This window comes from Loxodonta africana, chromosome 11 (assembly GCF_030014295.1).
Source record: "Loxodonta africana isolate mLoxAfr1 chromosome 11, mLoxAfr1.hap2, whole genome shotgun sequence".
NCBI lineage: Eukaryota > Metazoa > Chordata > Mammalia > Proboscidea > Elephantidae > Loxodonta > Loxodonta africana.
In genome coordinates this window covers 11125131-11150544 of record NC_087352.1, presented here as the reverse complement: position 1 = coordinate 11150544, position 25414 = coordinate 11125131, and the positions used below count along the sequence as shown (strand labels likewise).

Sequence of the window (25414 nt, the reverse complement as noted above, 5' to 3'; positions counted from 1 at the left end):
AGGGGGCAGGTTAATGGACACAGAAATATTGAGAATGTTCATGCATTGTGAAGAATGTAACCAATGTCACTGAACAGTTTGTGTAGAAGTTGTTGAATGGGAACCTAAATTGCTGTCTAAATGAAAAACACATGAAAATATTATTAAAAATAAAACTCATCATAATAGATGGTCCTGGATAGAATGGGAGAAAAATGTGGAACAGAACTCAAATTCTTAAATAAATAAATAGCCAGACAAACTGGAACAGTAGAGAGCAGAGGACTCCCTGAGGCTATAGCCCTGAGACACTTTTTAAACCTACAACCAAGTATTTCCTGAGATTACCTTTTAGTGAAATAGCAGAGTGGCACACAAAATAAAGGATATTACCCTTAAGATTGGTGCTCTGCTCAAAAACCATCATTATGGGATCGAAAGATCAAAAATTACCAAAAAGCAAAGGTAAACAGTTAAAGGGGCGGGGAAGCTAGATTACTGGAAATGGAACCAACAGAACACAATTGAAGAGAATATTGACACATTGTGATAAATGTAACAATGTCATGGAACACATTTGTGCAGAAATTGTCAAATGGGAACCTAACTTGCTGTAAACTTTCACCAAAAACTCAGTAAAATATTATTTAAGAAAAAGAAAACCCTTTGGAGCACAGTTTTACTCTGACACCCATGAGGTCACCATAAGTAGACATCAACGTGACAGCAGCTGTTTTTTTTAACCTGGTGAAGGACATTTTTACATGGGCACGTGATATGCCTGGTGAAATTTAGGTGAGAGGAGAGGCTTAAATCAGAGTTTGGGCCAGGATTATTTGGATATATTAGAAAGCCTTACTGAAATAATTTACCAAATATATATTTAGTGTCTATTATAGATCAACATTGTGTTAAGTACTGGAGTTACAAACTATAAATACCTTGCCTCTCCCCGCTGTCATGGATCATAGCCTAGTGACAAAGTTGACCATTAAGCAGATAATAAGAAAGTGTGGTGAGTGTTACCATAGAAGTCCAGGGCACTTTAAGATCATATAGCTGGGGCTGGTGAGGAGTGCTAATATAAAATTATCTAGTATTATTTATTTGGCATTTGAACAAGCTTGGTATTCAAGGTGCCTACGTTAAACAGCAAAGGGAAATGTTTATTAAAAGGAAGCATGGATTAAAGGTTGAAAAACAGTGCACTAAAAATCAATATTCAACATAGCTGGGTTTGTAAATTAAATTTTGAGTCCCATTTTTGGACTAATCAGAAAACCTTTGAGATTTTGGTGAAATCTGTGGGCCCCTGAGTTAGAAAAATGCATATACAGCAGCATGTTGCATGTAGTTTCATGTGATTCAGAGAACCCTGTATCCTATTCATGAACCACAGTTTAAGAACATCTGGTCTATTTAAAGAGCCACTAGTATTGAGTGATATTCAACTTCCTTGGCTTTTGCTGCCTTTGGGTAAGGACCGCTCACCCTGAACACTGCTTCTCTGGATCAAAATTCCTGCCCAGTTGTCTTGGGAACGGACCCATACCCCCTTAGAGGAGGCAGCCCAGGAGATCCTCTTTATATGGCAGTAAAGACACTGAATGTCTTCTAAGAAGCCCTGCAGTGCAGGTCCTAGTGTGGGCACATAAGAACTATCAGCCAAAGGCTAAGGGTTCAGGATAAAATTTATTGAGTCACAGTGACTGTCAGGTAATTTTTTAGGGTTCTCAAAACTAATAATCCTAATAATTGCCAAGTGTCTTAGTAAAGTCTGCTAACAGCTTTTCATATATTATCACAGTTAATTCACTTAACAACCCAATGAACTGGGTATAATTAAGCTTAATAAATAGAAATGGAATAAACTCATCCTTAAAGACAGATTGCCAGAGTTACCCATCACTGTCAAGTCGAGCCTGACTCAAGGCAACCTCATGTGTGACAAAGTAGAACTACCCCATAGGGTTTTCTTGGCTGTAATCTTTACGGAAGTATGTTACCAGACCTTTCTTCCATAGTGCCACTGGGTAGGTTCAAACCACCAACCTTTAGGTTGGCAGTCCAGTGCAAACTCTTTGCACCACCCAGGGACCCAACAGACATATACTCTTTATAAGTGAGAAAACCCACCTCTTTTCTTCCAAATCCATTGCTTTTAACCTACACATACTTTCTTTCATTGAAACCTACATTTCATTTTCTACCTCAGGCGTTAGCAGAGCACAACCTGTGGGCCAAATCTGGCTCACTGCATGTTTTGTAAATAAAATTTTATTGTAATACAGCCACACCCATTTGTTTATATATATCTATGGCTGTCGTCTTACTACAGCAACAGAGTTACAATTATCATAAAGACTGTATGGCCTGCAAAGGCTAAGATAGATACTACCTGGCCTTTGGCAGAAAAAGTTAGCCAACTTCTGTTCTGTTAGGCTCTTGGTAATTTGGAAGGAATTCCTGAGTGGGAATCCTACAGTCACCAGTGCAAAAACCAGAGTAAGCATTTTCTTAAAGGTGGACAAGAGTCTTGGAAAACTGTTTGTTGGTTCTTATCTGGTATTCCTCTTTGGAGTTGTAAAAACAGGTCCAGCATCCAAAACCCAAAGGGATGTCATGGATTGAATTGTGTCCCCCCAAAATAAGTGTCAATTTGGCTAGGCTGTGATTCCCAGTATTGTGTGGTTGTCCTCCATTTTGTGATTTTTCTATGCATTATAAATCATAGTCTCTGCCTGTGGTTAAAGAAGATTAGGGTGGGATGTAACACCCTTGCTCAGGTCACATCCCTGATCCAATGTAAAGGGAGTTTCCCTGGAGTGTGACCTGCACCACCTTTTATCTTACAAGAGATAAAAGAAAAGGGAAGCAAGCAGAGAGTTGGGGACCCCATACCACCAAGAGAGCAGTGCCAGGAGCAGAATGCACCTTTTGGACCCAGGGTTTCTACATGGAGAAGCTCCTAGTCCAGGGAAAGATTGATGACAAGGACCTTCCTCCAGAGCCAACAGAGAAAGCCTTTCTCTGGAGTTGACACCCTGAATTTGGACTTCTAGCTTACTAGAGTGTGAGAAAATAAATTTCTTTGTTAAAGCCATCAACTTGTGGTATTTCTGTTAGAGCAGCACTAGATGACTAAGGCCGAGACTCACTTAGAAGCACCTGTATGCCTTGACTGAATCCTTTGGACACTGACAATCTCAGGACACCTCCCAGGCTATCAGGTTTTTCTTCCTCCATTTGCCAATCTCTTTTCTTCCTCACGTACATTGGAAGGAAATGATACCTAGCTGAGCAGGCATGTATGTCTTCTTTTAGGAAGGAGTGAACTTCAGAGTTGTGACTGTGGACTACACTCAGGAGGAACAGAGCACCCTGAACTTTGCTCAGAAGACCCTGGATAGAGATGTGATGCTGGAGAACCACAGGGACCTGATCTTTTGGGGTAAGAATACAGTCCCTTTCAATGAAGTTCTGTCTGTTGGAATGATTTCATATTCTTAGCAGAGCTGTAGGGTTCAGCAGCTGGAATGGTTTTGGCCACACATAAATTGTGTTTGTGCTCTTTATTCCCTAGTGAAAATTAATTCTGATTTGTAGGATGGAAAAGGTACAGCCTCTTGGGCTTGAGCTTATTCAATCCTCATGGCTTGTAAAGGCCAAAGATGGGGACTAGATTTTGCAGTGGTTTTCTTTCATCCCAGCCCAAACACTCAAAGTCCTATGTCCTTCCTTATCAGCTTTTCAAACTGGAACAATCTCATAGTTGGAAAAAGGGCAAGAGTATAAACAGAATTTCTCAACACATCTTCCCAGGTGAGACGAGACGCACAGGTATAGAGGGTTTGTTTGAAAAACCCCATAGGGAATGCAACATTTTTCTTCATCTCCCACCTCCTGGTGGGGTGCATATGTTACCACTTTTTCCAGGTGTATTCTCTATTGTGTGATCTAGTGGCCATCTAGGCTTCCGCCTCTGTGCCAACCTCCATTCTTCCTCACTTGAAATTACAGGAATCCATGAAGCCTTATTAACTCATAAGACACTTTGGGAACTGAAATAACACTGTTCCCATTCTTTTGCATGGGTTCACTAATGTAGTTTGCTCATGTGTTGCTGACACAGGCTATTAGCAAGTGTCATACCATCATAAATTCCTAGAAACATAGACTCTGATCTCTATTTCAGTGAACATGTATCTAGCACTAAAAAGGGTGGACAGGCCCCTCTATTTCTTTGTCAAGGATTGTAAAATTGTTTTTAAGATCTGTGGGTTCTGCATGTTGCTGTGTGCTGTTGAGTGGATGCCAACTTATTGTGACCTTATAGGACAGAGTAGACCTGCCCCATAGGATTTCCTAGGCTGTAACTTTTTGGAAGCAGATTGCCACATCTTTTCTTCTGTGGAGCCACTGGTAGATTCCAACTACCAGTCTTTCAGTTAGCAGCCAAGTGCTTAACGTTGTGCTACCAGGGCTCCTTTGGGTTCTGAATAGGTAATCTTATATTGGAATATGCAAGTATTTGACACCTAAAATCTTGGATATTCAGACAAAACTAGGATTAAAATAGTTCTATTTTAATGCTCTATTATACTATTGGGCTGTGGCAGTTTTTCATTCCACTCTTTTGCTTTCTCAATGTGGGTTATAAGTTCATATCTGAAAGCAAAACCGCATATAGTTTGCATGCTTTCTTGTCAATTTATCCCACCATTCCAACCCTAACATGTTTTGTCTAGATCGTCTTATTTTGCTTTCTTTCAGACTTGGCAACTGCACGTGGAAGAAGAGAATCAACTTCAAAGCACAGCACTTTTGATGAAGAACCATCCCATGGAGTGAAGATAGAAAGATTGACAAGAGGTGATCCTAGGTTGTCTTCATGTGGGGAAATCCGTGATTGTAAGGACCAGTTGGAAAAGCAGCAGGAAAAACAAGAGAGACTTTTGAAGGAACTGGCATTCACCCGAAGGAAAGCTGTCATTTATGAGAAAATCTGCAAAAGTGATGAATTTGAGGATAAAAGTGGTCTGAATTCCAGTCTTCTTTCATCCCAGTCGATATCCACAAGAAAACATTTTCATAAACATGCATTACATGTTAAAAAATTACATTATAATTCTGTTGTAAACAATCATCAGAAGATTGATGACAATGAGAAATTATGTGAAAATAACGATTGTGGAAATCTTCCCCAGAGCATTCACCTTATTCAACTTACAAGAACTCAAACAGAAGATAAATCCTGTGGATTTGGTGATAATATTCATATTACATCACTAAATATACCTGAGAAAATTCATGCAGGAGGAAAAACCTTTGATTTTAAGGAATGTGGTGAAGTTTTGAGCCACAGTATATCCCATAATGAGCAACAGAGAATTTCTGTTGAACAAGAGAGTCAATATAAATGTAGTAAAACCTCCCAGAGCTCATCCCCTGCTCAAAACATGAGAAATCATTCTGAAGAGAAACCCTTTGAATGCAATCAGTGTGGGAAATCCTTTAGCTGGAGCTCTCACCTTGTGGCACATCAGAGAACTCATACTGGGGAGAAACCTTATGAATGTAATGAATGTGGGAAATCTTTTAGCCGGAGCTCTCACCTTGTTTCCCATCAGAGGACTCATACTGGAGAGAAACCTTATAGATGTAATCAGTGTGGGAAATCTTTTAGCCAGAGTTATGTCCTTGTTGTTCATCAAAGAACTCATACAGGAGAGAAACCTTATGAATGCAATCAGTGTGGAAAGTCATTCAGGCAGAGCTATAAACTTATTGCACATCAAAGAACTCATACTGGAGAGAAGCCCTATGAATGCAGTCAATGTGGGAAGTCATTTATCCAGAGCTATAAACTTATTGCACATCAAAGAATCCATACTGGAGAAAAACCCTATGAATGCAATCAATGTGGAAAGTCCTTTAGTCAAAGTTACAAACTTGTTGCCCATCAGAGAACTCACACAGGAGAAAAACCCTTTGAATGTAATCAGTGTGGGAAATCCTTCAGCTGGAGCTCTCAGCTTGTTGCACATCAAAGAACTCATACTGGGGAGAAACCCTATGAATGTAATGAATGTGGAAAGTCTTTCAACCGTAGTTCTCACCTTGTTATGCATCAGCGAACTCATACTGGAGAAAAGCCCTACAAATGTAATCAGTGTGGGAAATCCTTCAGCCAGAGTTATGTTCTTGTTGTACATCAGAGAACGCACACTGGAGAAAAGCCCTATGAATGCAATCAGTGTGGGAAATCTTTCAGGCAGAGCTCATGCCTTACTCAACACCAGAGAACTCATACGGGAGAGAAACCCTATGAGTGTAATCAGTGTGGAAAAACGTTCAGTTTGAGTGCTCGGCTTATTGTACATCAAAGAACTCATACTGGAGAGAAACCTTTTACATGTAATCAGTGTGGAAAAGCTTTCATTAATAGCTCTAAACTTATCAGGCATCAAGCGACCCATACAGAAGAGAAACCCTATGAATGTAACTAAAGTGAAAAGCCTTCAGCCAGAGTATATTTATTCATTTTTGTTTTTTAAAAGGAGTACATGTAATGGAAAGAATTAGTATAAAAACAATGTATGTGGGGAACTTTGTTATTGTGTATCTGGAAATTCATTCTGGAGAAGAAAGACGGAAAAACTATGAATTGCTTGTTTTACTTAGCAGTTCCACATACAAAATCAGAATTGTCCCCCATGATACATTGCTATAAAAGTAATAAATATTGACACTTTTCTTTGCAAAAAACACTCAGGCCTGAATCAAAGAAAACCATCAAATGGTCAGTAGACTGGATTGCCAGTGAGACAGACCTCTTTTGTAATAAAGAGTAGATAAGAATGCTAATACTGGTGGGCTTATTGTTGAGTAGATGGGAAAATTGCTGTAGTTATCAGAATTTAGGATGGGAAACAATATTGCAGTGTATCATTTTATTGCATGACTTCCCAGTTTCGTAGTTTTCTGTTTCATACAGCACTTCCTATTATATATGAAGATTTAGTAGAAAATAGAAAAATGGCTCTGATATGAAGTGAAAAATGCAGGGCAAGAATATAGGACATTCATTTCTAGAACCATTGTGAGAAGATTTTTGTATATGGATCAGAGTTGAAAGAGGATATGGGTGTCTCTATTTGATTTTTAGATTTATATGTGGGTTTCTTCCCTTTTAGATTGTAAACTGTTTTTCTATAATGATACAAGTAAAAATCAGTCAACAACAAAAAGGAAGTACAAAGATTTCCATTTGCTTTGTCTGACAATTCAGGAAAGACTAGGAAACTAGTTAGCAAAAATTCTTCAGGATTCTGAGACTTTCTATTTGCAGTAGAATCGGGGTTACATTTTAGGGCTTAGATTCCCAGGGATATTATTTGCTGCAAATAAAATAGTGCCCTGGGAATGGGAAACTGGGAACTTAGGCCCAGGAATATTCTGTAGGAGGGAATTGAGAATGCATGGACAGTATAAGGTGCAAATGGGCTTATTTTTATATATCCAGAGCAGTGTAAAAGAGCTCAATTTTTAAAGTGTTTTGTTCTCCCCTTATGTCACATCTTGTCTTTCTCATGGGATATATCCTTTAATGCCCCAGCTAAGTGTTTATCACCTAAATTAAGCTTGCAAGGATGTTTTTACAGAAGCAAGATTTGTGCTCATTGATCTTTAGATTTGGTTTGCGTGTGTTTCTTGCCTTTGCCCCTAAATCATGGATTCTAATCCTGTGGACTGCAATAGGCGTGAAGCCCCTGACCCAGAGAGGTAATAAATTGGTGTTTTTTTTCACATCCATCTATTCTTGAACCCGCTCATTTTCAACTGTTCATTTTGCATCAGGTGAGTTTCTCCTGTAACAACCATATTCCAGGTTCCCAGATTTTGTGTGTGTAAGTATTTTGGCTATGACTCCTTCCTACTCAGCACTGGACTCGTCTGCAGGGCTGTTCACTGTGCAGCCTCATTTTTTACTGTGTCATAGGGCTTGACTACTTCATGCAAATATCTTTTTCTCCCTGTTGTTCACTGTCTAGCCCAGACTCTCTTGCTCTCAGATCCAGAATGACTCCAGGAAAGACACTGCACTTGGTTCTCCCCATTGCGAAGGATCTTGATCTACAGTTAAAGGGGTGGCTCCCTCACTTCAGGGAAATGTGCCTGCAGAGGGGACGTTATCTCCATTTCCTCTCACACTCGGGTTCAGTCTTTACTGCCTTTGGATTCTTTCCACCTGATTTTGTGGTATGGTGCTTCAGCCTCTTAGGCTTGACAAATATAAAGTGTGCTTTTCTCGATGTTTTTGAGAGATTTTAGCTAAGAAGGAAATCCAGACTTTTTGATGCTGTTTTCAGATAAGCCTTTTGTATTTAAAAAATATATATGGTTTTTGTACTGAATTCATCTACTCTGTATGTCTTATTTATTATACTTGATGAGACCAGTTAATTTCACTTCAGCCTTTAGACTTTGTCTTGCAAAATCGCTGTTTTCTAGTTTGTTTAAAGATGTTGCACCTGGATTCAGTCAACTTTACTGTAGAAGACTTAATGGCTCACATCATTAAATACCATATTGCTCTTTTCAAATTGTAGCAAACTGGGGTTCTTAATTGGAAAGCATAGGAATCAGCTCTAGCCAATTGATTCAGAAAAAGGAGTTCTTAAAGAGGATATTAGATGGCTTGCATAACTGTCAAGAAACTATAGGACTGAGCTCAGGGCTATAAAGGCAGAAACAACTTCTAGACTCATGCTGCAGAGGCCATGAGAGTTCCTCCAGGTCATGGCTCTATTGATTTCTTCTGATTCCAAGTCCAGGGCAAGTGCCTAGGTCTGGTGGGTCCTATGGTCACCAGTAGCTGGAGTTTTCAGGAGAGTCTGTAGATGTAGGTGGGCTTTACCTTTCACTCATACTAGTTAAGTGGGCAGTTTGCCATTTATAGAATTATTATTTTCTAAGTAACAGCAAAGGAATAAAAAGGTTTCCAGTATAGCTCACCTTTTGCCCAGCCCATATATCAACATTTTTTTCACTTTTTATTCTTTATCTTATTTAAATATGTGTATATAACCTAACGTAATACAACTGCCTGTCTTATAATCAGAACCATGCTCATGCTCTTCCCAAATAGGGATAACCCAGAGCTTCACATTATTATATCCAGTCCCAAATCTGGGATCTCTGGTGATGTCCATTCCTCTTCTAGAGAAAGTTCTTAGTAAGAGGGTTCAGGTGCTAGGTATCAAAAAAAAAAAAAAAAAAAAAGATTGTAAAACCAAGTTGAATTACCAACCTAAAAATATTCAGTATCTTTTTTATTATGGCCAGTAGATATTCAAAAGCTTTCTAAAAATGGTTTTATAACACTGTAAATGAGTTGGTGATGTAGACAGTTGTTTACTGGCTAAGACGATTTAATCCTTATTTGGATTCATTTGGGCTCTGGCTAAATAAATGACTGTTTTATAGACTTCTCAGTTAAAAAAAATTGTTCCATTAAAAATATCATTTTTGGCATTTGCCAAGTGAATCTTTGGCCAAGTGGATTTGTTGGAACAGTAAAGTTGGGTTTTCTGTGTTATAACCAGTGTAGTATTGGTTTGTAATCCACTGGGAATGAGATTTCAATGAAAATGGGTTAGCAATTGATTAACCTTTTCATAGTACTTATGTCACCTGTTCTGGCCTCTTCAGCATCTGTGTTCTATTAAGTTTTCATCTGAGACCATGACAAGTGTAAAAATGGTGTGGGGGCAGTGTCCGACCTCCTCCAGCTTCCCAAGGGGAAAGGAGGATCAAGATCAACAGCCCAGGCTGATTCCTATCAGGCAGAAGTCATACATGCCTCCTCTCTCCACCATCTTTTACCAATTCTGACACCAACTGTGAGAACGTTGTGGGGACGATGTCTGACCTCCTCTAACTTCACAAGGGGGAAGGAGAATCAGGACCAACAGTTCTGACACCAAACATCCCTCCCACGGCACTTTCTACTTCTCTGCAGGGTTTGAGAATTCATTGCAATGGCCACACAGAACTCACAGAAAATGCTCACGATTATGGGGGTTTATTAGGGAATTAACAGTTATAATTCAGGCTCAGGAACACTCAGGATACAGTTCTTCCATGAGGACAGCCCCTTCCCAGCCATGCTTCTAGGCACGCCTCTTCCTGGCCCTAGGCTTCTGCCCAAAGGCACTCAGCTTTCTCTGTGGGCCAGGAAGCCCACCACACTATCGCCTGCTTCCGGGTCTCTGCTGCCAGGTCTCTCCTGCCACCGCTACTCACCGTTTTCAGGATTACAGCTCTCTCCCTCTGTCTCCTGCTTCCAGGAGTTTCTCAGCACAGGAATCCTGGGTCTGAAGGATGTATTGGCTCCTGGCTGTTCTTCCTTGGTGGTGGTGGTGGTATCTTCTTTTTCTCGCCTCTGAAATGGCTCACTGCAAGCCCAGTGGGATGGAAAAACTGACCAATCCCCTTGCAATCCTTATCTGCACAGTCCTGCCCACTCACCTGGGTGGGAGTTACAAGACCATGGTGAGAAAAGCCACACAAAAGCCATTGATTGCACTCCAACAAGCTTCAAGATCATCTCTTCTGGGACGATTCCTGGAATTCAGCTGTTCTTGAAACCTGGATATTTCTATCGTTTCTCTTTCTTGTCCAGGCTCCACCAGTTCATTCTTTGATAGTGTTTGCTTAAGCCTAGGTTATTGATATTTATACTGCAGATCTGTTGGTGATTATTTTGACCATAAGCTCTTCCTTTTGCTCTATATTTGGTTTGTCCACGTTCCCCTCCCCCCCACCACCACCATTACTCACCTTCTGAGAGGACAAAGACCACCCTACTCCTGAAGAACATTTTGTGGTAGGCTGGAACATTCTGTGGTGTTACAGTCTGAATTTTCTGTACTTTTTAAAAACTTCAAGGACATGCCACTAACCTGGATTGTTAATTAAAAAAAAAAATACAGATACGATCATAAGTGGAATGTGCTGAAATTTGAATAGTGGGAATTAGGTTAAAAAAAGGAACCAAACGTATGGGAAAGCCAAAGGAGATTTTTCTGATGAAATCTCAAAGCTATTTATCTGTACTCGCTGATACTACTATTCTTTACTAATAGTATGGGGATTCCATCATTGATACTGGGTGTACTCTCTGCTTTAGTATTTCTGTATTTTTCATGGGGATAGAAAGATTTGGACTCTTTTTTCATAATATGGTGTTTTAATTAGATGTTGCTCGTAGTGCTGATCATCTAGACCTGTATGAATGCAGCCAACTGCAAGATGTGTCCCCGAGAAATTGGACACAGCACCCCCTGTGGTGCAGCCTTTACCTGTGTATGAGTGTCTGTTTCCCATATCCAAATGGGAACATGAGATGACTACTGTGTTCTTTGTTATTTGCTGGATAAAGTCCAATTGTATTTTTTTATGAAAGGAAAACTGAAGTTTCTAGCTTTAAGTAAAACTAAAATCGTGGGTTTTTTTGTGATTATTTATGGAACATTGAAATTGGTCAGAAAACATTGAATTGGGGGGAAAAAGCTTTAATAGTAAAGTGTTAGATGAGGTTAAAACTGGAATTAAATTGGAAGCAGTAGCATTAGTTCATACTCTTGGGTTGCAGCTGTAATGTGGGACCAGAACTTTTTGATGAACCGTTTATCTTAACACAGAAAAATAAAAATGGACTTTAACATCTTGTTACTGTAGATAAAAATATTTTCAGAGACATCTGGATAGTGTCATATAGGCAAAAGGGGCCAGCCCTAGTGGGGTTTCCACAGTCAGGCAGGGACACTCTGAGCATCAAGAAACTGTTAGTCAAGGGCAATTGGAACAAAGTTGGTCTTTACAAATCCATGGGTCCACTGTGAAATGCAGTATCAAGAGTGCTGAAGAAAGGCACAAACTAAGAGCCCACTGCTGTCGAGTCGATTCCGACTCATAGCGACCCTATAGGACAGAGTAGAACTGCCCCATAGAGTTTCCAAGGAGCACCTGGCGGATTTGAACTGCAGACCTAAACTAGACATCTAATAATCTTCACAAGAGATGCTTTATATTGATCAATTTGTCCTGTAGGCAAATTTTGATCAGCATCTAAGTTTATGACAAATGATAAAATAGGATAGTATACAGGACCCTACAGTAAATGAAACTCATTAGTCTAATCATCTGCAAATCATAGGTTTCACCTTATTACATATTGAAATGGGCATCTAAAATTTCAGCTCAGGCATCTCACACAAGTTGGTCTTTTCATTACCTGACACTGGCAGATAGGATCACAAGCTGTGTAATTACAGACACATAAAGATTCCATTAGTAAATGGGTCCAACCCAGGTGGAAGGTGAGTTCTTTAAGTTGGAAGGCACTCAAAATACACAGTGGCCCCAACGATGGACTCAAGCATATCAAAGATGGCACAGGACCAGGCAACATTTTGTTTTGTTGTACATGGAGTTGCCATGAATAGTAGTTGAGGTGATGCCAACTGTTTTTTTCTTTTAATCACTTAAGGGAGCAGATAAAATATCAGTAATAGGCCCTGATTCGCTCTTTATTAAAACAAGGAAGAAAAAAATTTATATGAGTCATCCCCTCACATGGGGGTGGGCAAAGTGTAGGTTAGTTTTCCAGGAGGCAATATATAAAGGGGAGATATACAAATACAATTTTTTAAAAAGCTCAGTATCATCAGAACAAGGCCAGGGGCTGAATTCAGAACAGACCATCAGTTACTCACAAGCAAGTTCAAATTGAAGACGAAGAAAATTAGAATGAATCCACTAGAGCCAAAATATGACCCTGAGTATATCCCAACTGAATTTAGAGACCATCTCAAGAATAGACTTGATGCATTGAATACTAATGACCAAAGACCAGAAAAGTGGTGGAATGACATGAAGAAAGTAAGAGGTCATTAAAAAGACAGGAAAGAAAGAAAAGACCAAAATGTATATCAGAAGAGACCTGAAACTTGCTCTTGAAAGTAGAACACCTAAAGCAAAAGGAAGAGATGAAGAAGTAAAAGAGCTGAACAGACGATTTCAAACGGCAGCTTGAGAAGACAAAGTGTAATGAAATGTGCAAAGACCTGGAGATAGAAAACCAAAAGGGAAGAATGTGCTTGGTATTTCTCAAGCTGAAAGAACTGAAGAAAAAATTCAAGCCTCGAGTTGCACTACTGAAGGATTCTATGGGCAAAATACTAAATGATGCAGGAAGCATCAAAAGAAGATGGAAGGAATAACAGTCACTGTACCAAAAAGAATTGTTCAACATTCAGCCATTTCAGTAGGTAGCATATGATCAAGAACTGATGGTACTGAAGGAAGAGGTCCAAGCAGCACTGAAAGCATTGGCAAAAACAAGTTTCCAGGAATTGACGGAATACCAACTGAGATGTTTCAACACATGTACTTTGATACGTTGTCAGGATGGACCAGTCCCTGGAGAAAGACATCATGCTTGATAGAGCAGAGGGTCATCGAAAAAGAGGAAGGCCCTCAACAAGATGCATTGACACAGTCGCTGCAACAATGGGCTCAAGCATAAGAATGATTGTGAGGATGATTTAGGGCCAGGCAGTGTTTCCTTCTGTTGTACATAGGGTCGCTATGAGTCAGAACCGACTCGATGGCACATAACAACAACAGCATGCGAATATCACCTCTAACCAAAACCAAACCAAACCCAGTGCCATCGAGTCGATTCTGACTCATAGCGACCCTATAGGACAGGGTAGAGCTGTCCCATAGTGTTTCCAAGGAGCGCCTGGCGGATTTGAACTGCCGACCCTTTGGTTAGCAGGTGTAGCACTTAACCACTACACCACCAGGGTTTCCATCACCTCTAAAGCAACATTAAATGTATGGCTGAGGAAGGCTTAGGAACCAAATAGTTATCTAAATAGGATTCCAGTTGATTTTTGTAATATAGCTTCCCTAATCCTACTGCTTCTAAAAATTGGATTGTTCAAAGTTGGAGGACTCAGATCATTCAGCCTGATGTTCTAGAACCTGATTGAAATATGAGCTCGCTTCCTATTGTGGGGAATAATACCCCATCTACCACACATCTGAAACAAATTATAATTGGTTCTCTGCTAATCCATGCTGGAGTGGAGCATATATGGAAGTCACCCATGGGACCATCCTCTTTGTTATTATCTCTTTCCTATATAGCTGGCCTTCACTGGGTATAATTTTACTGGTTAAATTTGGACCCCTTTGAATCCAGGTCATCATCACATTTATCAATATATCTGACTTTACCTTAAAAAGTCCTGGTTGTCATTACTGGGGAGGGAAAAGACTACATTTTATAAAGAATCATACATGATAATCTAAGTAAATAAATAGCGTTAGCTTTCATTTCCTCTGTAAGGGCCACTGTTGTCATGATGCTGAAACTTTTATTAATGAAAGTATCTCGGTAACTAAGGGATCTTGATGTAGGTACTTAAGTATATTGCATTGGGGTTGGAACTCATAAAAACAAGGAATCTCATGTTTAGGTCCATTGGGCTGGGGGTAAACAGGTATTTCCCATGGACTTGACAGGATCTCATAGGCCGCAGTGCATCTCACACATTCTGCTTAGGCCACGGTCTCTTTCACCGTTTAAGACCTTCTCTATTGTGTCCTTGGCACTTCTCTAAGCCAGAGGATACATGTCTAAGGCAGTAGCTCCCTTGGGAACCACAAACAAAGCTTCACCTCTCATTTTAAGGTCTCTTTGCTCAAAAACTACCAGGCAGAATAAGGGTCTGCCAACCAACATCCCAGGACACTGGAGAGAAATGTCAGCTTCATTAAGGACCTTTAATGAGTGGCACCAGAACCTGTTTTGTATGATGACCAAAGATAACTTTCTCTAGCCAAGTTCTACTTCAGAGATGTCCCCAAAAGGGTTTACCAAAACCAGTTTTTTTGCAAAAAGTACAGCCTATCTCCCTCATGTACACATACACAGAACATGCAAAAATGATTCAGTGATGTGTGTGAAAATAAAATTTAACCTCATTTATGGTATCAAATTAGAAAAACTTGTTTTTCAATTATACAATCCAATTTGAGATATAGAGATGCAGAGTAGTGGGTGGGTGGTAAAATCCACACTTCTATTCGTTGGTGGTGGTGTTAGGTGCCGTTGAGTCAGTTCCCACTCATAGTGACCCTGTGTACAATAGAAGGAAACCCTGCCTGGTCCTGTGCCATCCTCACAATCGTTGCTATGCTTGAGCCCATTATTGTAGCCACTGTGTCAATCTATCTCATTGAGGGTCTTCCTCTTTTTTGCTGACCCTCTAATTTACCAAGCATGATGTCTTTCTCCAGGGACTGGTCCCTCGTGATAACATGTCCAAAGTATGTGAGACAAAGTCTCACCATCCTTCTAAGGAGCATTCTGGCTGTGCTTCCAAGACAGATTTGTTCATCTTCTGGCAGTCCATGGTATATTTAGTATTCTTCACCACTACCATAATTCAAAAGGCATCAATTCTTCGGTCTTCCTTATTCATTGTCCAGCTTTCCATGCATATGAGACGATTGAAAACACCACGGCTTGGGTCAGGCACACCTTAGTTCTTAGGGTGACATCTTTGCTTTTTAACACCTTAAAGAGATCTCTTGAAGCCGATTTGCCTGATGCAATTCGTCTTTTGATTTCTTGACTGCTGCTTCCATGGGTGTTGATTGTGGATCCAAGTAAAATGAAATCCTTGACAACCTCAAATCTTTTCTCCATTTATCATGATGTTGCTTATCGGTCCAGTTGTGAGGATTTTTGTTTCATGTTGAGATGTAATCTGTACTGAAGGCTGTGGTCTTTGATCTTCTTCAGTAAGTGCTTCAAGTCCTCTTCATTCCGAGCAAGCAAGGTTGTTTCATCTGCATATCACAGTTTGTTAATGAGTCTTTGTCCAATCCTGATGATGCCACGTTCTTCACATAGTCCAGCTTCTCAGATTATTTGCTTAACATACAGATTGAATAAGGATACAGCCCTGATGCACACCTTCCTTGACTTAAAACCATGCAGTACCCCCTTGTTCTATTCGAACGACTGCCTCTTGGTCTAAGTAGAGGTTCCTCATGAGAACAATTCAGGACAGCATAAATTGAGATAGCCTTTCTAGAATGTCGTTTAATATTATATACCAAGACCCATCCAAATACTTAAACCCTTTGCTCCAATAATTACATGTTGAAGAAGTCTTAAGAATGTCATCACTGCATTATAGTACAGTACAGGCAGTCCCCGGATTAGGAACAAGTTCCATTCCTACATCTGTCTTTAAATTGCACTTATATGTAAGTTGGAAAAGTTAGGTACAGTTCATATCTAACATCTAGTTAGTCAAATTTTGTCTTAGTATATAGGGTACCTTTCTATAGAGAAGCCCTGGTGGCACAGTGGTTAAAGTGCTTGGCTGCTAACTGAAAGGTCAATGGTTCAAACCCACCATCCACTCCTTGGGAGAAAGATGTGGCAGTTGGCTTCCCTAAGGATTTACAGCCTTGGAAACTCTACGGGCCAGTTCTGCTCTGTACTAGAGGGTCGCCGTGAGTCAGTGGGTTTGGTTTGGTACCTTTCTGTACATAAAAACAATAAACACTTCCAGATACACTAAAACACCTTTAACATAATAATACAGTATCAATAATAATGTTTTCATGCGCCAGCACCCATTCGTTATTATGAACCATTGTATGTATCTTCTCCACAGTTGAAGAGATACCTACAGGGCAAAAGTTACCCAAAATACTCAGAAGATTCTGTTCTGTAAAATCTTTGTGAGACTATTTAGATACTTTATTGTAGACTCTGAACTAAAAAATCTGCGTTGTACCACTGGGGCCATTTCTGTTGGGTTTTGGACCCTCCTCTGCACAGGGAGGGAGAGTTGGGGGCATGGGTAGGACAGTGCTAGAGCCATTGGGATCATTCCCCCATCACCTCCTCACCAGACCTGTCAGCCCCACGCACCAACTCTGAGACCCCCGTCAGATGCAAGGGGCAAAGTGCCGCTCAGGATGTGCTCAGAGTGAGCCCGAGACCTAAGCGATGGGAAGAGGTCGCTTAGGGAAACCCAAGTCGAAGTTCTCCACAGACGCCGGAAACCGCATGGACATGCAGAAGTCGGGAACCTAAGACTGCCTTTCCTCCCCTTACAGTCACCAAATGGCCAAGAACCGCTGAAATAATGAAATTCCACAGAGAAGTGCTGTGATGGCCTCAGGAGCTGGGTAAAAGGGCGCCACGGAGGCCCCGTGTGCCCAGCGTGGCGCATTGACCAGTTGTACTAGGAGAACACGTAGAGCGCGGCACCCCAAGTCCGGGCCTCCACCACCTGCAAGTACCTGATGTTGGGGCCCCGGTTCCCACGACAGGCCGCGCTTCTCCCGCGTGTGCAGGTGGGACAGCGGCTTCTTCCTCGAGCGGCCGCTGGCAGCAGGACTGCACTGCTACACAGAGAGCCCAGCGGAAAGCCCACGTGCACCCGCCACCCTTGAGAGCTGGAAGGGGCAGGCCCCACCTTCCGCGTGACCTAAGCACCTAGGCTCCGCTCCGCGTGGCGGGCCTGGCCAGTCAGCAAGCTTCAAACCGAGCAGTCCGTCTGCGAGAGGCTATGCATGCAATAGTGAGGAGCCTTGCGGCTCTGGACTTGTCAATGGGCGGTGGCCATAGAGAGGAGGAAGCCAAGCGCATCTGGTACGGCGGCCCCTTCTCCCTTTCCAGCTTTCTCAATCATTTTCTTCTGTACAGGCTTTACGTGGGTTGGTTCCTAACTACCAGCGGTAGGTAGATAGTTCAGCATTCGTAACGCGATCACAGCCTGCAATGCAATATAGTCATATCACTGCATTATAGTAATGTAAATTGATTTAAGACAAAAGGAAAATGTCAACGCTGGCTAGGTGGTTAGACAAAATTTGGCTCATCGTTGATGGAATTTTATGCATTTAAAATGTTTTACAAACAGTTTGTAATGGTATTTTCTTATTAACGGCTGATACTGGTTTCCACATGCCTAGAGATACAAACTATGCTACTCAGCTTGACAGAAAAACAGAAAAAATTTCCTATGTGTGGGGTTGATGTTTCTGTATTTTCCTCCTGGCCAACCACATTCCAGTTTAATTCCCAGATTTTATCAATGACCCTGTTTTCCCCTTGTCTTAGTCATCTAGTGCCATAACAGAAATACCACAAGAGGACGGCCTTAACAAAGAGAAATTTATTTCACAGTCTCGTAGGTTACAAGTCCAAATTCAGGGCATTGGCTCCAGGGGAAGGCTTTCTCCCTGTGTCGGCTATGGAGGAAGGCCCTTATCCTCAATCTTCCCCTTGCCCAGGAGCTTCTCAGTTGCAGGGACCCTGTGTCCAAAGGACCGCTTTGCTCCTGGTGCTGCTTTCATGGTGGTATGAGCTCCCCAGCTCTCTGCTTCTTCCCTTTCCTTTTATCTCTTGTGAGATAAAAGGTGGTGCAAGCCACTCTCCACTGGATCAGGGAGGTGACCTGAGTAAGGGTGGTGTTACAATCCCACCCTAATCCTCTTAACATAAAATTACCATCACAAAATGGAGGACAACCACACAATACTGGCAATCAAGGCCTAACCAAGTTGATACATATTTTTGAGGGGACACAATTCAATCCATGAAACCCCTCTTGTCTGTTGTTCGGTGATTTTCAATCAGAAGAGTTTGTTCTCTTAGGGAGATGTATCAGGTTTCCTGGAGGAATCTTCTAGAAATGCAATCTGGAATTCTGATATATGGCCTCCACAAGAAGTGGGGGAAATTGTGCAGTCCAGACTTAGTATTATTGAGAGAGATGTTGATCCCAGAGTGTTAGGAATTTGAATAGTTTGGAGGTAGGCTATATTTAAAGCGAACATTCCCTCTACAGTTATGAGAGGATTGCCAATCTTTAGGATGCCCATCTGTTATTGAACTGTATCTTGTACCCAAGCATGTCTGCAAACATAGAGGTTGCCCCTACGTCCCTGAACAGAGAGGCCTCCTTTGCCAACACATTCATAACCAGCTCTTTGGAGAAAAAATAGTAGTATGATAATTTTCTGTTATCGCCCAGCCAAGCCCACTGCTGTGAAGTTGATTCCGACTCATAGCAACCCTATAGGACAGTGTAGACCTGCCCCATAGGGTTTCCAAAGCTGTAAATCTTTACAGAAGCTGACTGCCACATCTTTCTCCCGCAGAGCGCGGCTGCTGTGTTGAAACCTTTGACCATTTGGTTAGCAGCTGAACGCTTTAACTACTGCACTCCCGGGGCTCTTGCTATTATCACAGGCCTCCCAAATCTGACCTGTGTAAGGCCCAATGGAGCCCACACACACCTGATATGAGTTGGCAAAGATAACGACCACTTAAAGGGAATCAGTAGTATAACGTTCAGAGATGAAGCAGTAATAATAAGATTGACTCCTAGTAACACAGAATTCACGGAAGATAGAAAAATATACTTATATTCTGGAGGTGATTTATTGCCTGTATCATTCAGGGTTCAGTAAAAGAAACAGGAACCACTCTAAGTATTTTGGGAAGAATACAATGAATTTGGTCCTTACACAGTTGTTGAAAGGTCTGGAGGAACAGGTGCTAGCGAGCCCTCGTTGGACTTTTTTAGTCCAAGGTCACGTCACCATAGCTGTGTATCAGGGGATAGGAAGCTTCTGCTGCCACCACAACTTATTTTTCAGGTTCATTAAGCTGATGAACAGGCTGAACGTTGAGTGCAGTGATGCAAACTATCTCTAAACACTGCCGCCTTCACAACTTTTCTCACCAGTAGCTAGAGAAGCAAGAAGATGACATCCACATCATTTCTATCTTCCACATTTTATATACACACATCTAATTGTCGTAACAATTTGCATCTGGAACCGTAGCTGTAAAGGAGCCTGACTTTAATTGAAAGTTAACTTTAATTTTTCCAACCTATAAACTAGAAGGAAGTTAGAATGGATGTTAAGAGTAAAACCACAGAATCTATCACTCTGCCTTAAAATATTTTATTATTTAAAAACTGTGGGAGTTGTAAAAAGACCAGACTTAATGGTCTGATTGAGACTAGAGGAACCCCAGAAGACAGGGCCCCTGGACTCTCTGTTAGCCCAGAACTAAAACCATTCCTGAAGCCAACTCTTCAGACAAAGATTAGACTGGACTATAAAATATCAAATAATACTCGTTAAGATTATGCTTCTTAGTTCAAGTAGATACACAAGCCTAAATGGGCAGTTTCTGTCCAGAGGCAGGATGAGAAGGCAGAAAGGGATAGGAGCTGTTTGAACAGACACGGGAAACCTGGGGTGGAAAGGGGGCGTATGCTGTCGTAGGGATTTCAACTAGGGTTACGTAACAATATGTGTATAAATTTTTGTATGAGAAACTCACTTGAGCTGTACACTTTCACCTAAAGCACAGTAAAATAAATAAAATGAGGGGAAAAAACCCTGTGGGAGTGTAGAAATGTGAGCCACAGAGTACACGATATTTGCTAGTAACAAAATTGCAAATATATAAACTGACAAAGGACTCTAACCTAGAATATATGAAGTACTGTTATAAACCAGTAAGAAATAGGCAAACAACCCAACAGAAAAGTGGGCAATAGACATGAATAGGCACTTCACAGAAAAAGCATATCCAAACAGAAAATAACTATATAAAAAAGTGGTCAAATTTACTGGTTGGTGGGGTAGTGATTTGCTGATATAGATTCTTGCACCCAAGGGGAAGTGCTGAGTTCCGGCCTGGGTGTTTCAGCAGCAGGCATGATTAGGGACTGGTAGTCCACAGGTGCAGAGCCGGACAACATTGCATTCTGTCATACGTAAGGTCGCCATGAGTCACAGTCCGCTCCATAAAACAGCAACCAACAAATTCAAATTCAGATTCCTAAGGTGGTGGAGAGACCACACTGAAATTGCAGATCAAAACCTAGTTGAGCATGGCTGTGGCAAGACCCATTTGGGCGCATGTGTGTGTCTTGGGCAGAATCACTAAAAGCATAGTTTTCCTGGGGAGGATGTCCCACCAGCAGTTTGATTTTGTGGAGCAGGGCTTCCTTAGTGCCGCCGCGCATGCGCGGGTGTGAGGGGGTAGGGGCGAAAGGGGGGGTAGTGCGCAGAGGGACCTAAACGTGCTAGAAGCTGGGCAAGAGGACAAGGGAATGGAACGTTATTTTCAATAGTCTTCCCACTTGGTACTTCCACTGTGGCTGGCCACTCGAGCTTAACGGCCATGTATCCTCTTGCCCTCTTGGGCATGTGAACCTCAAGGCACGTGTGAGCTGCTCAGCACGTTTCATCAAAGCTTAGAGTGTTCTCTGAGAACACCCTGGGCGTCAAAGAGCTAGACCCTCCCATTCCTGTGATTCCCTGTGTGTATCATCGCGGGATGAGTCCAGGAGTGCAGGAAGGTGTTTCTATTGCTTCTTTGGGTGAAAACATTCTCAATGAGTTGCAACGGAGGTAGATGACATGGACTGTGGAGGGACCTAAGTATGGACAAGCTGCAAAGGCGACGCTGAGAGCACCCATTTGCTTGAGACAGGCAGCCTCAGAGCTCAGCCCTTCTAAGAATAACCTGTTCTATCTTCCTACAAAGAGCGGAAAAGGTCACACATTTCTCTGAAATTGGCCTTGACAAAAAACCACAAAATGGGTCATAGCTGGCCTCAAACCGGTTTTAGCAGGTTTTCGACCCCATCTTGGCATGTTAAGTGAACTATTATTAGCTCATTAAGTGCAAAATACATGTAAGCACCCCACCTCTGGGTGGAGACTTAACATGCTAATGAAGGAAAATTGACCTCTTCCTCCATCCCAAAGAATGGAACCCTTGTGAAAAGAAAATGCATAGTCATCCCCAAGCCCTGGATGCCTGTGTGAAGGTCGATCCTGAATATTCATGATAAATTTACATTTCATTGTCTGCTCTCGGAAACCCTGGTGGCATAGTGGTTAAGTGCTATGGCTGCTAACCTAAAGTGTTGGCAGTTCAAATCCGCCAGGCGCTCCTTGGAAACTCTATGGTGCAGTTCTACTCTGTCCTATAGGGTCAGTATAAGTCGAAATCGACTTGACGGCACTGGGTTTGTTTTTTTGTTTTTGTTTTTGTCTGTTCTCTGTAAAAGCCTGCGTCCCTGTCTTGGTTATCTAGTGCTGCTATAACAGAAGTACCACAAGTAGATGGCTTTAACAACGAGTTTATTCTCTCACAGTCTAGTAGGCTAGAAGTCCAAATTCAGGGCTCCAGTAGCAGGGGAAAGCTTTCTCCCTGTGGGCTCTGGAGGAAGGTTCTTGTCATCAGTCTTCCCTTGGTCTGGGAGCATCTCTGCTTTCTTGGTGGTATGAGGTTCCTAACTCTCTCCTTGCTTCCCTTTCCTTTTATCTTGAGAAATTTCCTTTACATTGGATCAGGAAGGGTACCTGAGTAAGGGTGGTGTTACAATCCCACCTGTCATGGATTGAATTGTCTCCCCACCAAATGTGTGTATTAACTTGGTTAGGCCATGATTCCCAGTATTCTGTGGTTGTCTTCCATTTTGTGATTGTAATTTTATGTTAAGGAGGATTAGGGTGGGATTGTGACACCCTTACCAGGTCACATCCCTGTTCCAATGGGAGAAAACCTTTGGGAACCATATAGCTGACAAGAGTTTAATATCCAGAATATATAAAGAAGTTCTACAACTCAACAACAAAAAGACAAACTGAATGAAAAATGGGCAAAGCACTTGAATAGACATTTCTCCAAAGAAATAAGCACATGAAAAGATACTCATGTTATTAATACTTAAAAAAAACCAAACCCATTGCCGTCGAGTCAATTCCAACTCATAGCAACCCTATAGGACAGAGTAGAACTGCCCCATAGAGTTTCCAAGGAGTGGCTGGCTGCCGACCTTTTGGTTAGCTGCTGATCTCTTAACCACTGTGCCACCAGGGATCCTATCGGTCATTGGGGAAATGCAAATCAAAGCCACAATGAGATACCACTTCACATCCACTAGGCTGGCTATTATCAGAAAAAAAAAAAAAACAGCAATCTTGTTGGTAAGAACGTGGAGAAATTGGAACCCTCATCCATTGCTGGTGGGAGTGTAAAATGGTAAAGTGCTATCTAAAACAGTTTGGCAGTTCCTCAAACAGTTAAAAATGGAATTACCATATGACCCAGCAACTCCACTCCCAGAAATTCCACCCAAAAGAAGTGAGAGCAGGAATGCAAATGGCAGTGTTTATTGCAGCATTATGCACAACAGCCAAAAGGTGGAAACTATCCATCAACAAATAAATGGATAAACAAAATGTGGTATATCCGTATAATGGAATATTCTTGTTGTTAGGTGCCCTCGAGTCTCTTCCGACTCATTTGACCCAGTGTACAACGGAGTGAAACACTGCCTGGCGGCCCTGTGCCATCCTCACAATTGTTGTTATGCTTGAGTCCGTTGTTGCAGCCACTGTGACAATCCATCTTGTTAGGGGTCTTCCTCTTTTTCGTTGACCCTCTGCTTTGCCAATGATGATGCCCTTCTCCAGGGACTGATCTCTCCTGATAACATGTCCAAAGTATGTGAGACGAAGTCTCACCGTCCTCGCTTCTAAGAAGTGTTCTAGCTGTACTTCTTAACCACTATGCCACCAGGGTTTCCTAAATCCCTGGAACCTTGTTTTTCATCAATGCCTTTAGTGCAACTTGGACTTCTTTCAGTACCGTCAGTTCTTGATCATGTGCTACCTCCTGAAACGGTTTAACATCAACCAATTCTTTTTGGTACAGTGACTCTGTGTATTCCTTCCATCTTCTTTTGATGCTTCCTGCATCGTTTAATATTTTCCCTGTGGAATCCGGCTTGAATACGTATGTTTTACTACATTAAAAAAATGAATTTATGCTGTTAGATATCAGAATAGCGGTCACCATTCGGGCATTAGAGGCTGGAAATGGGTACTTCATGTTTTTCTGGAGTGCTGGTTATGTTTCCTTCCTTGATTTTGATTGTGCTTATGTGAATATATTTCCAGAAAATTTATTTTAAAATGTGCTTATTTTATGTGTACATTTTTGTATATGTATTATATTACAATAAAACATTTGAAAATCTTATATAATTTAAATTATTTTATGTTGTGAAAAGTGTGTGGAGACAGTGTCTGACCTCTTCTAACTTCACAAGGGGGAAGGAGAATCAACATCAACAGCCCAAGGCTGATTCCTCTGAGACAGAAGTCATACATGCCTCCTCTCTCCACCAATTCTGACACCAACTGTGAGAACGATGTGGGGGCGATGTCTGACCTCCTCTAACTTCACAAGGGGGAAGGAGAATCAGGACCAACAGCCCCAGGCCGATACCTACGCGGAAGAGGTCAGACATGCCTCTTCTCTCCACCATCTTTACCAGTTCTGACACCAAACATCCCTCCCACGGCACTCTCTACTTCTCTGCTGGGTTCGATAATTCATTGCAATGGCCACACAGAACTCACAGAAAATGCTCACAATTATGGGGTTTATTAGGGAATTAACAGTTATAATTCAGGCTCAGGAACACTTAGGATGCAGTTTTTCCATCAAGACAGCCTCTTCCCATTTGTGCTCCCAGGAACACCTCTCCCTGGCCCTCAGCTTCTGCCCAAAGATACTTAGCTTTCTATCTCCATGGGCCAGGAAGTCCACCATGCTGCCTCCTGCTGCCAGGTCTCTGCTGCTGGGTCTCTACCACCATTTCTTACTGCCTTTAGTGCTACAGCTCTCTCTCTCCTGGTTCCAGGAGCTTCTCAGTGCAGGGATCCTGGGTGCGAAAGATGTGCTTTCAGCTCCTGGCTGTTCTTCCTTGGTGGTGGTGGAATCCTCTTTCCCATCTCTGGGTTGGCTTATTTCAGTCCCAGTGGGATGGCAAAACTGACCAATCCCTTTGGTGGGCCACAATTACCTTATCTGCACAGTCCCGCTCAATCACCTGGGTGGCAGTTACAAGACCATGGTGAGAAAGGCCAAACAAAAGCAATACATCACATTACGTATGTAGCCACTGTGTCAATCCACTTCATTGAAGATCTCCATCTTTTTAACTGACCTTCTACTTTACCAAGTACAATATTCTTTTCCAGCAGTTGATCCCTCTTGATGATGTGTCCAAAGTAAATGAGACTAAGCCTTGCCATTCTTGCTTCTAAGGAGCATTCTGGCTGTACTTCTTCCAGGACAGATTTGTTCCTTCTTCTGGCAGTCCATGTTATATTCAGTATTCTTCACCGATACCTCAGTTTGAATGTGTCAGCTTGTGCCTCTTCCTTTTTCATTGTCCAGCTTTTGCATGCATATGAGGTGATTGAAAATTCCATG

At 41.7% G+C, this 25414-nt stretch overlaps 1 protein-coding gene across 3 annotated transcripts in view; it reads left to right on the top strand.

Annotated features, from left to right (window-relative positions):
- ZNF180 (zinc finger protein 180) overlaps positions 1–15757 on the top strand; it is a 34939-nt gene extending 19182 nt beyond the window's left edge. For all 3 annotated transcript variants that reach the window (XM_064293781.1, XM_064293782.1, XM_064293783.1), the window contains 2 exons: positions 3304–3430; positions 4753–15757. In XM_064293781.1, the coding sequence (XP_064149851.1) occupies positions 3304–3430; positions 4753–6488 (1863 nt within the window). In that variant the 3' untranslated portion in view covers positions 6489–15757. The remainder of the gene's footprint in view (positions 1–3303; positions 3431–4752) is intronic.
- The last annotated feature ends 9657 nt before the right edge of the window (positions 15758–25414 follow it).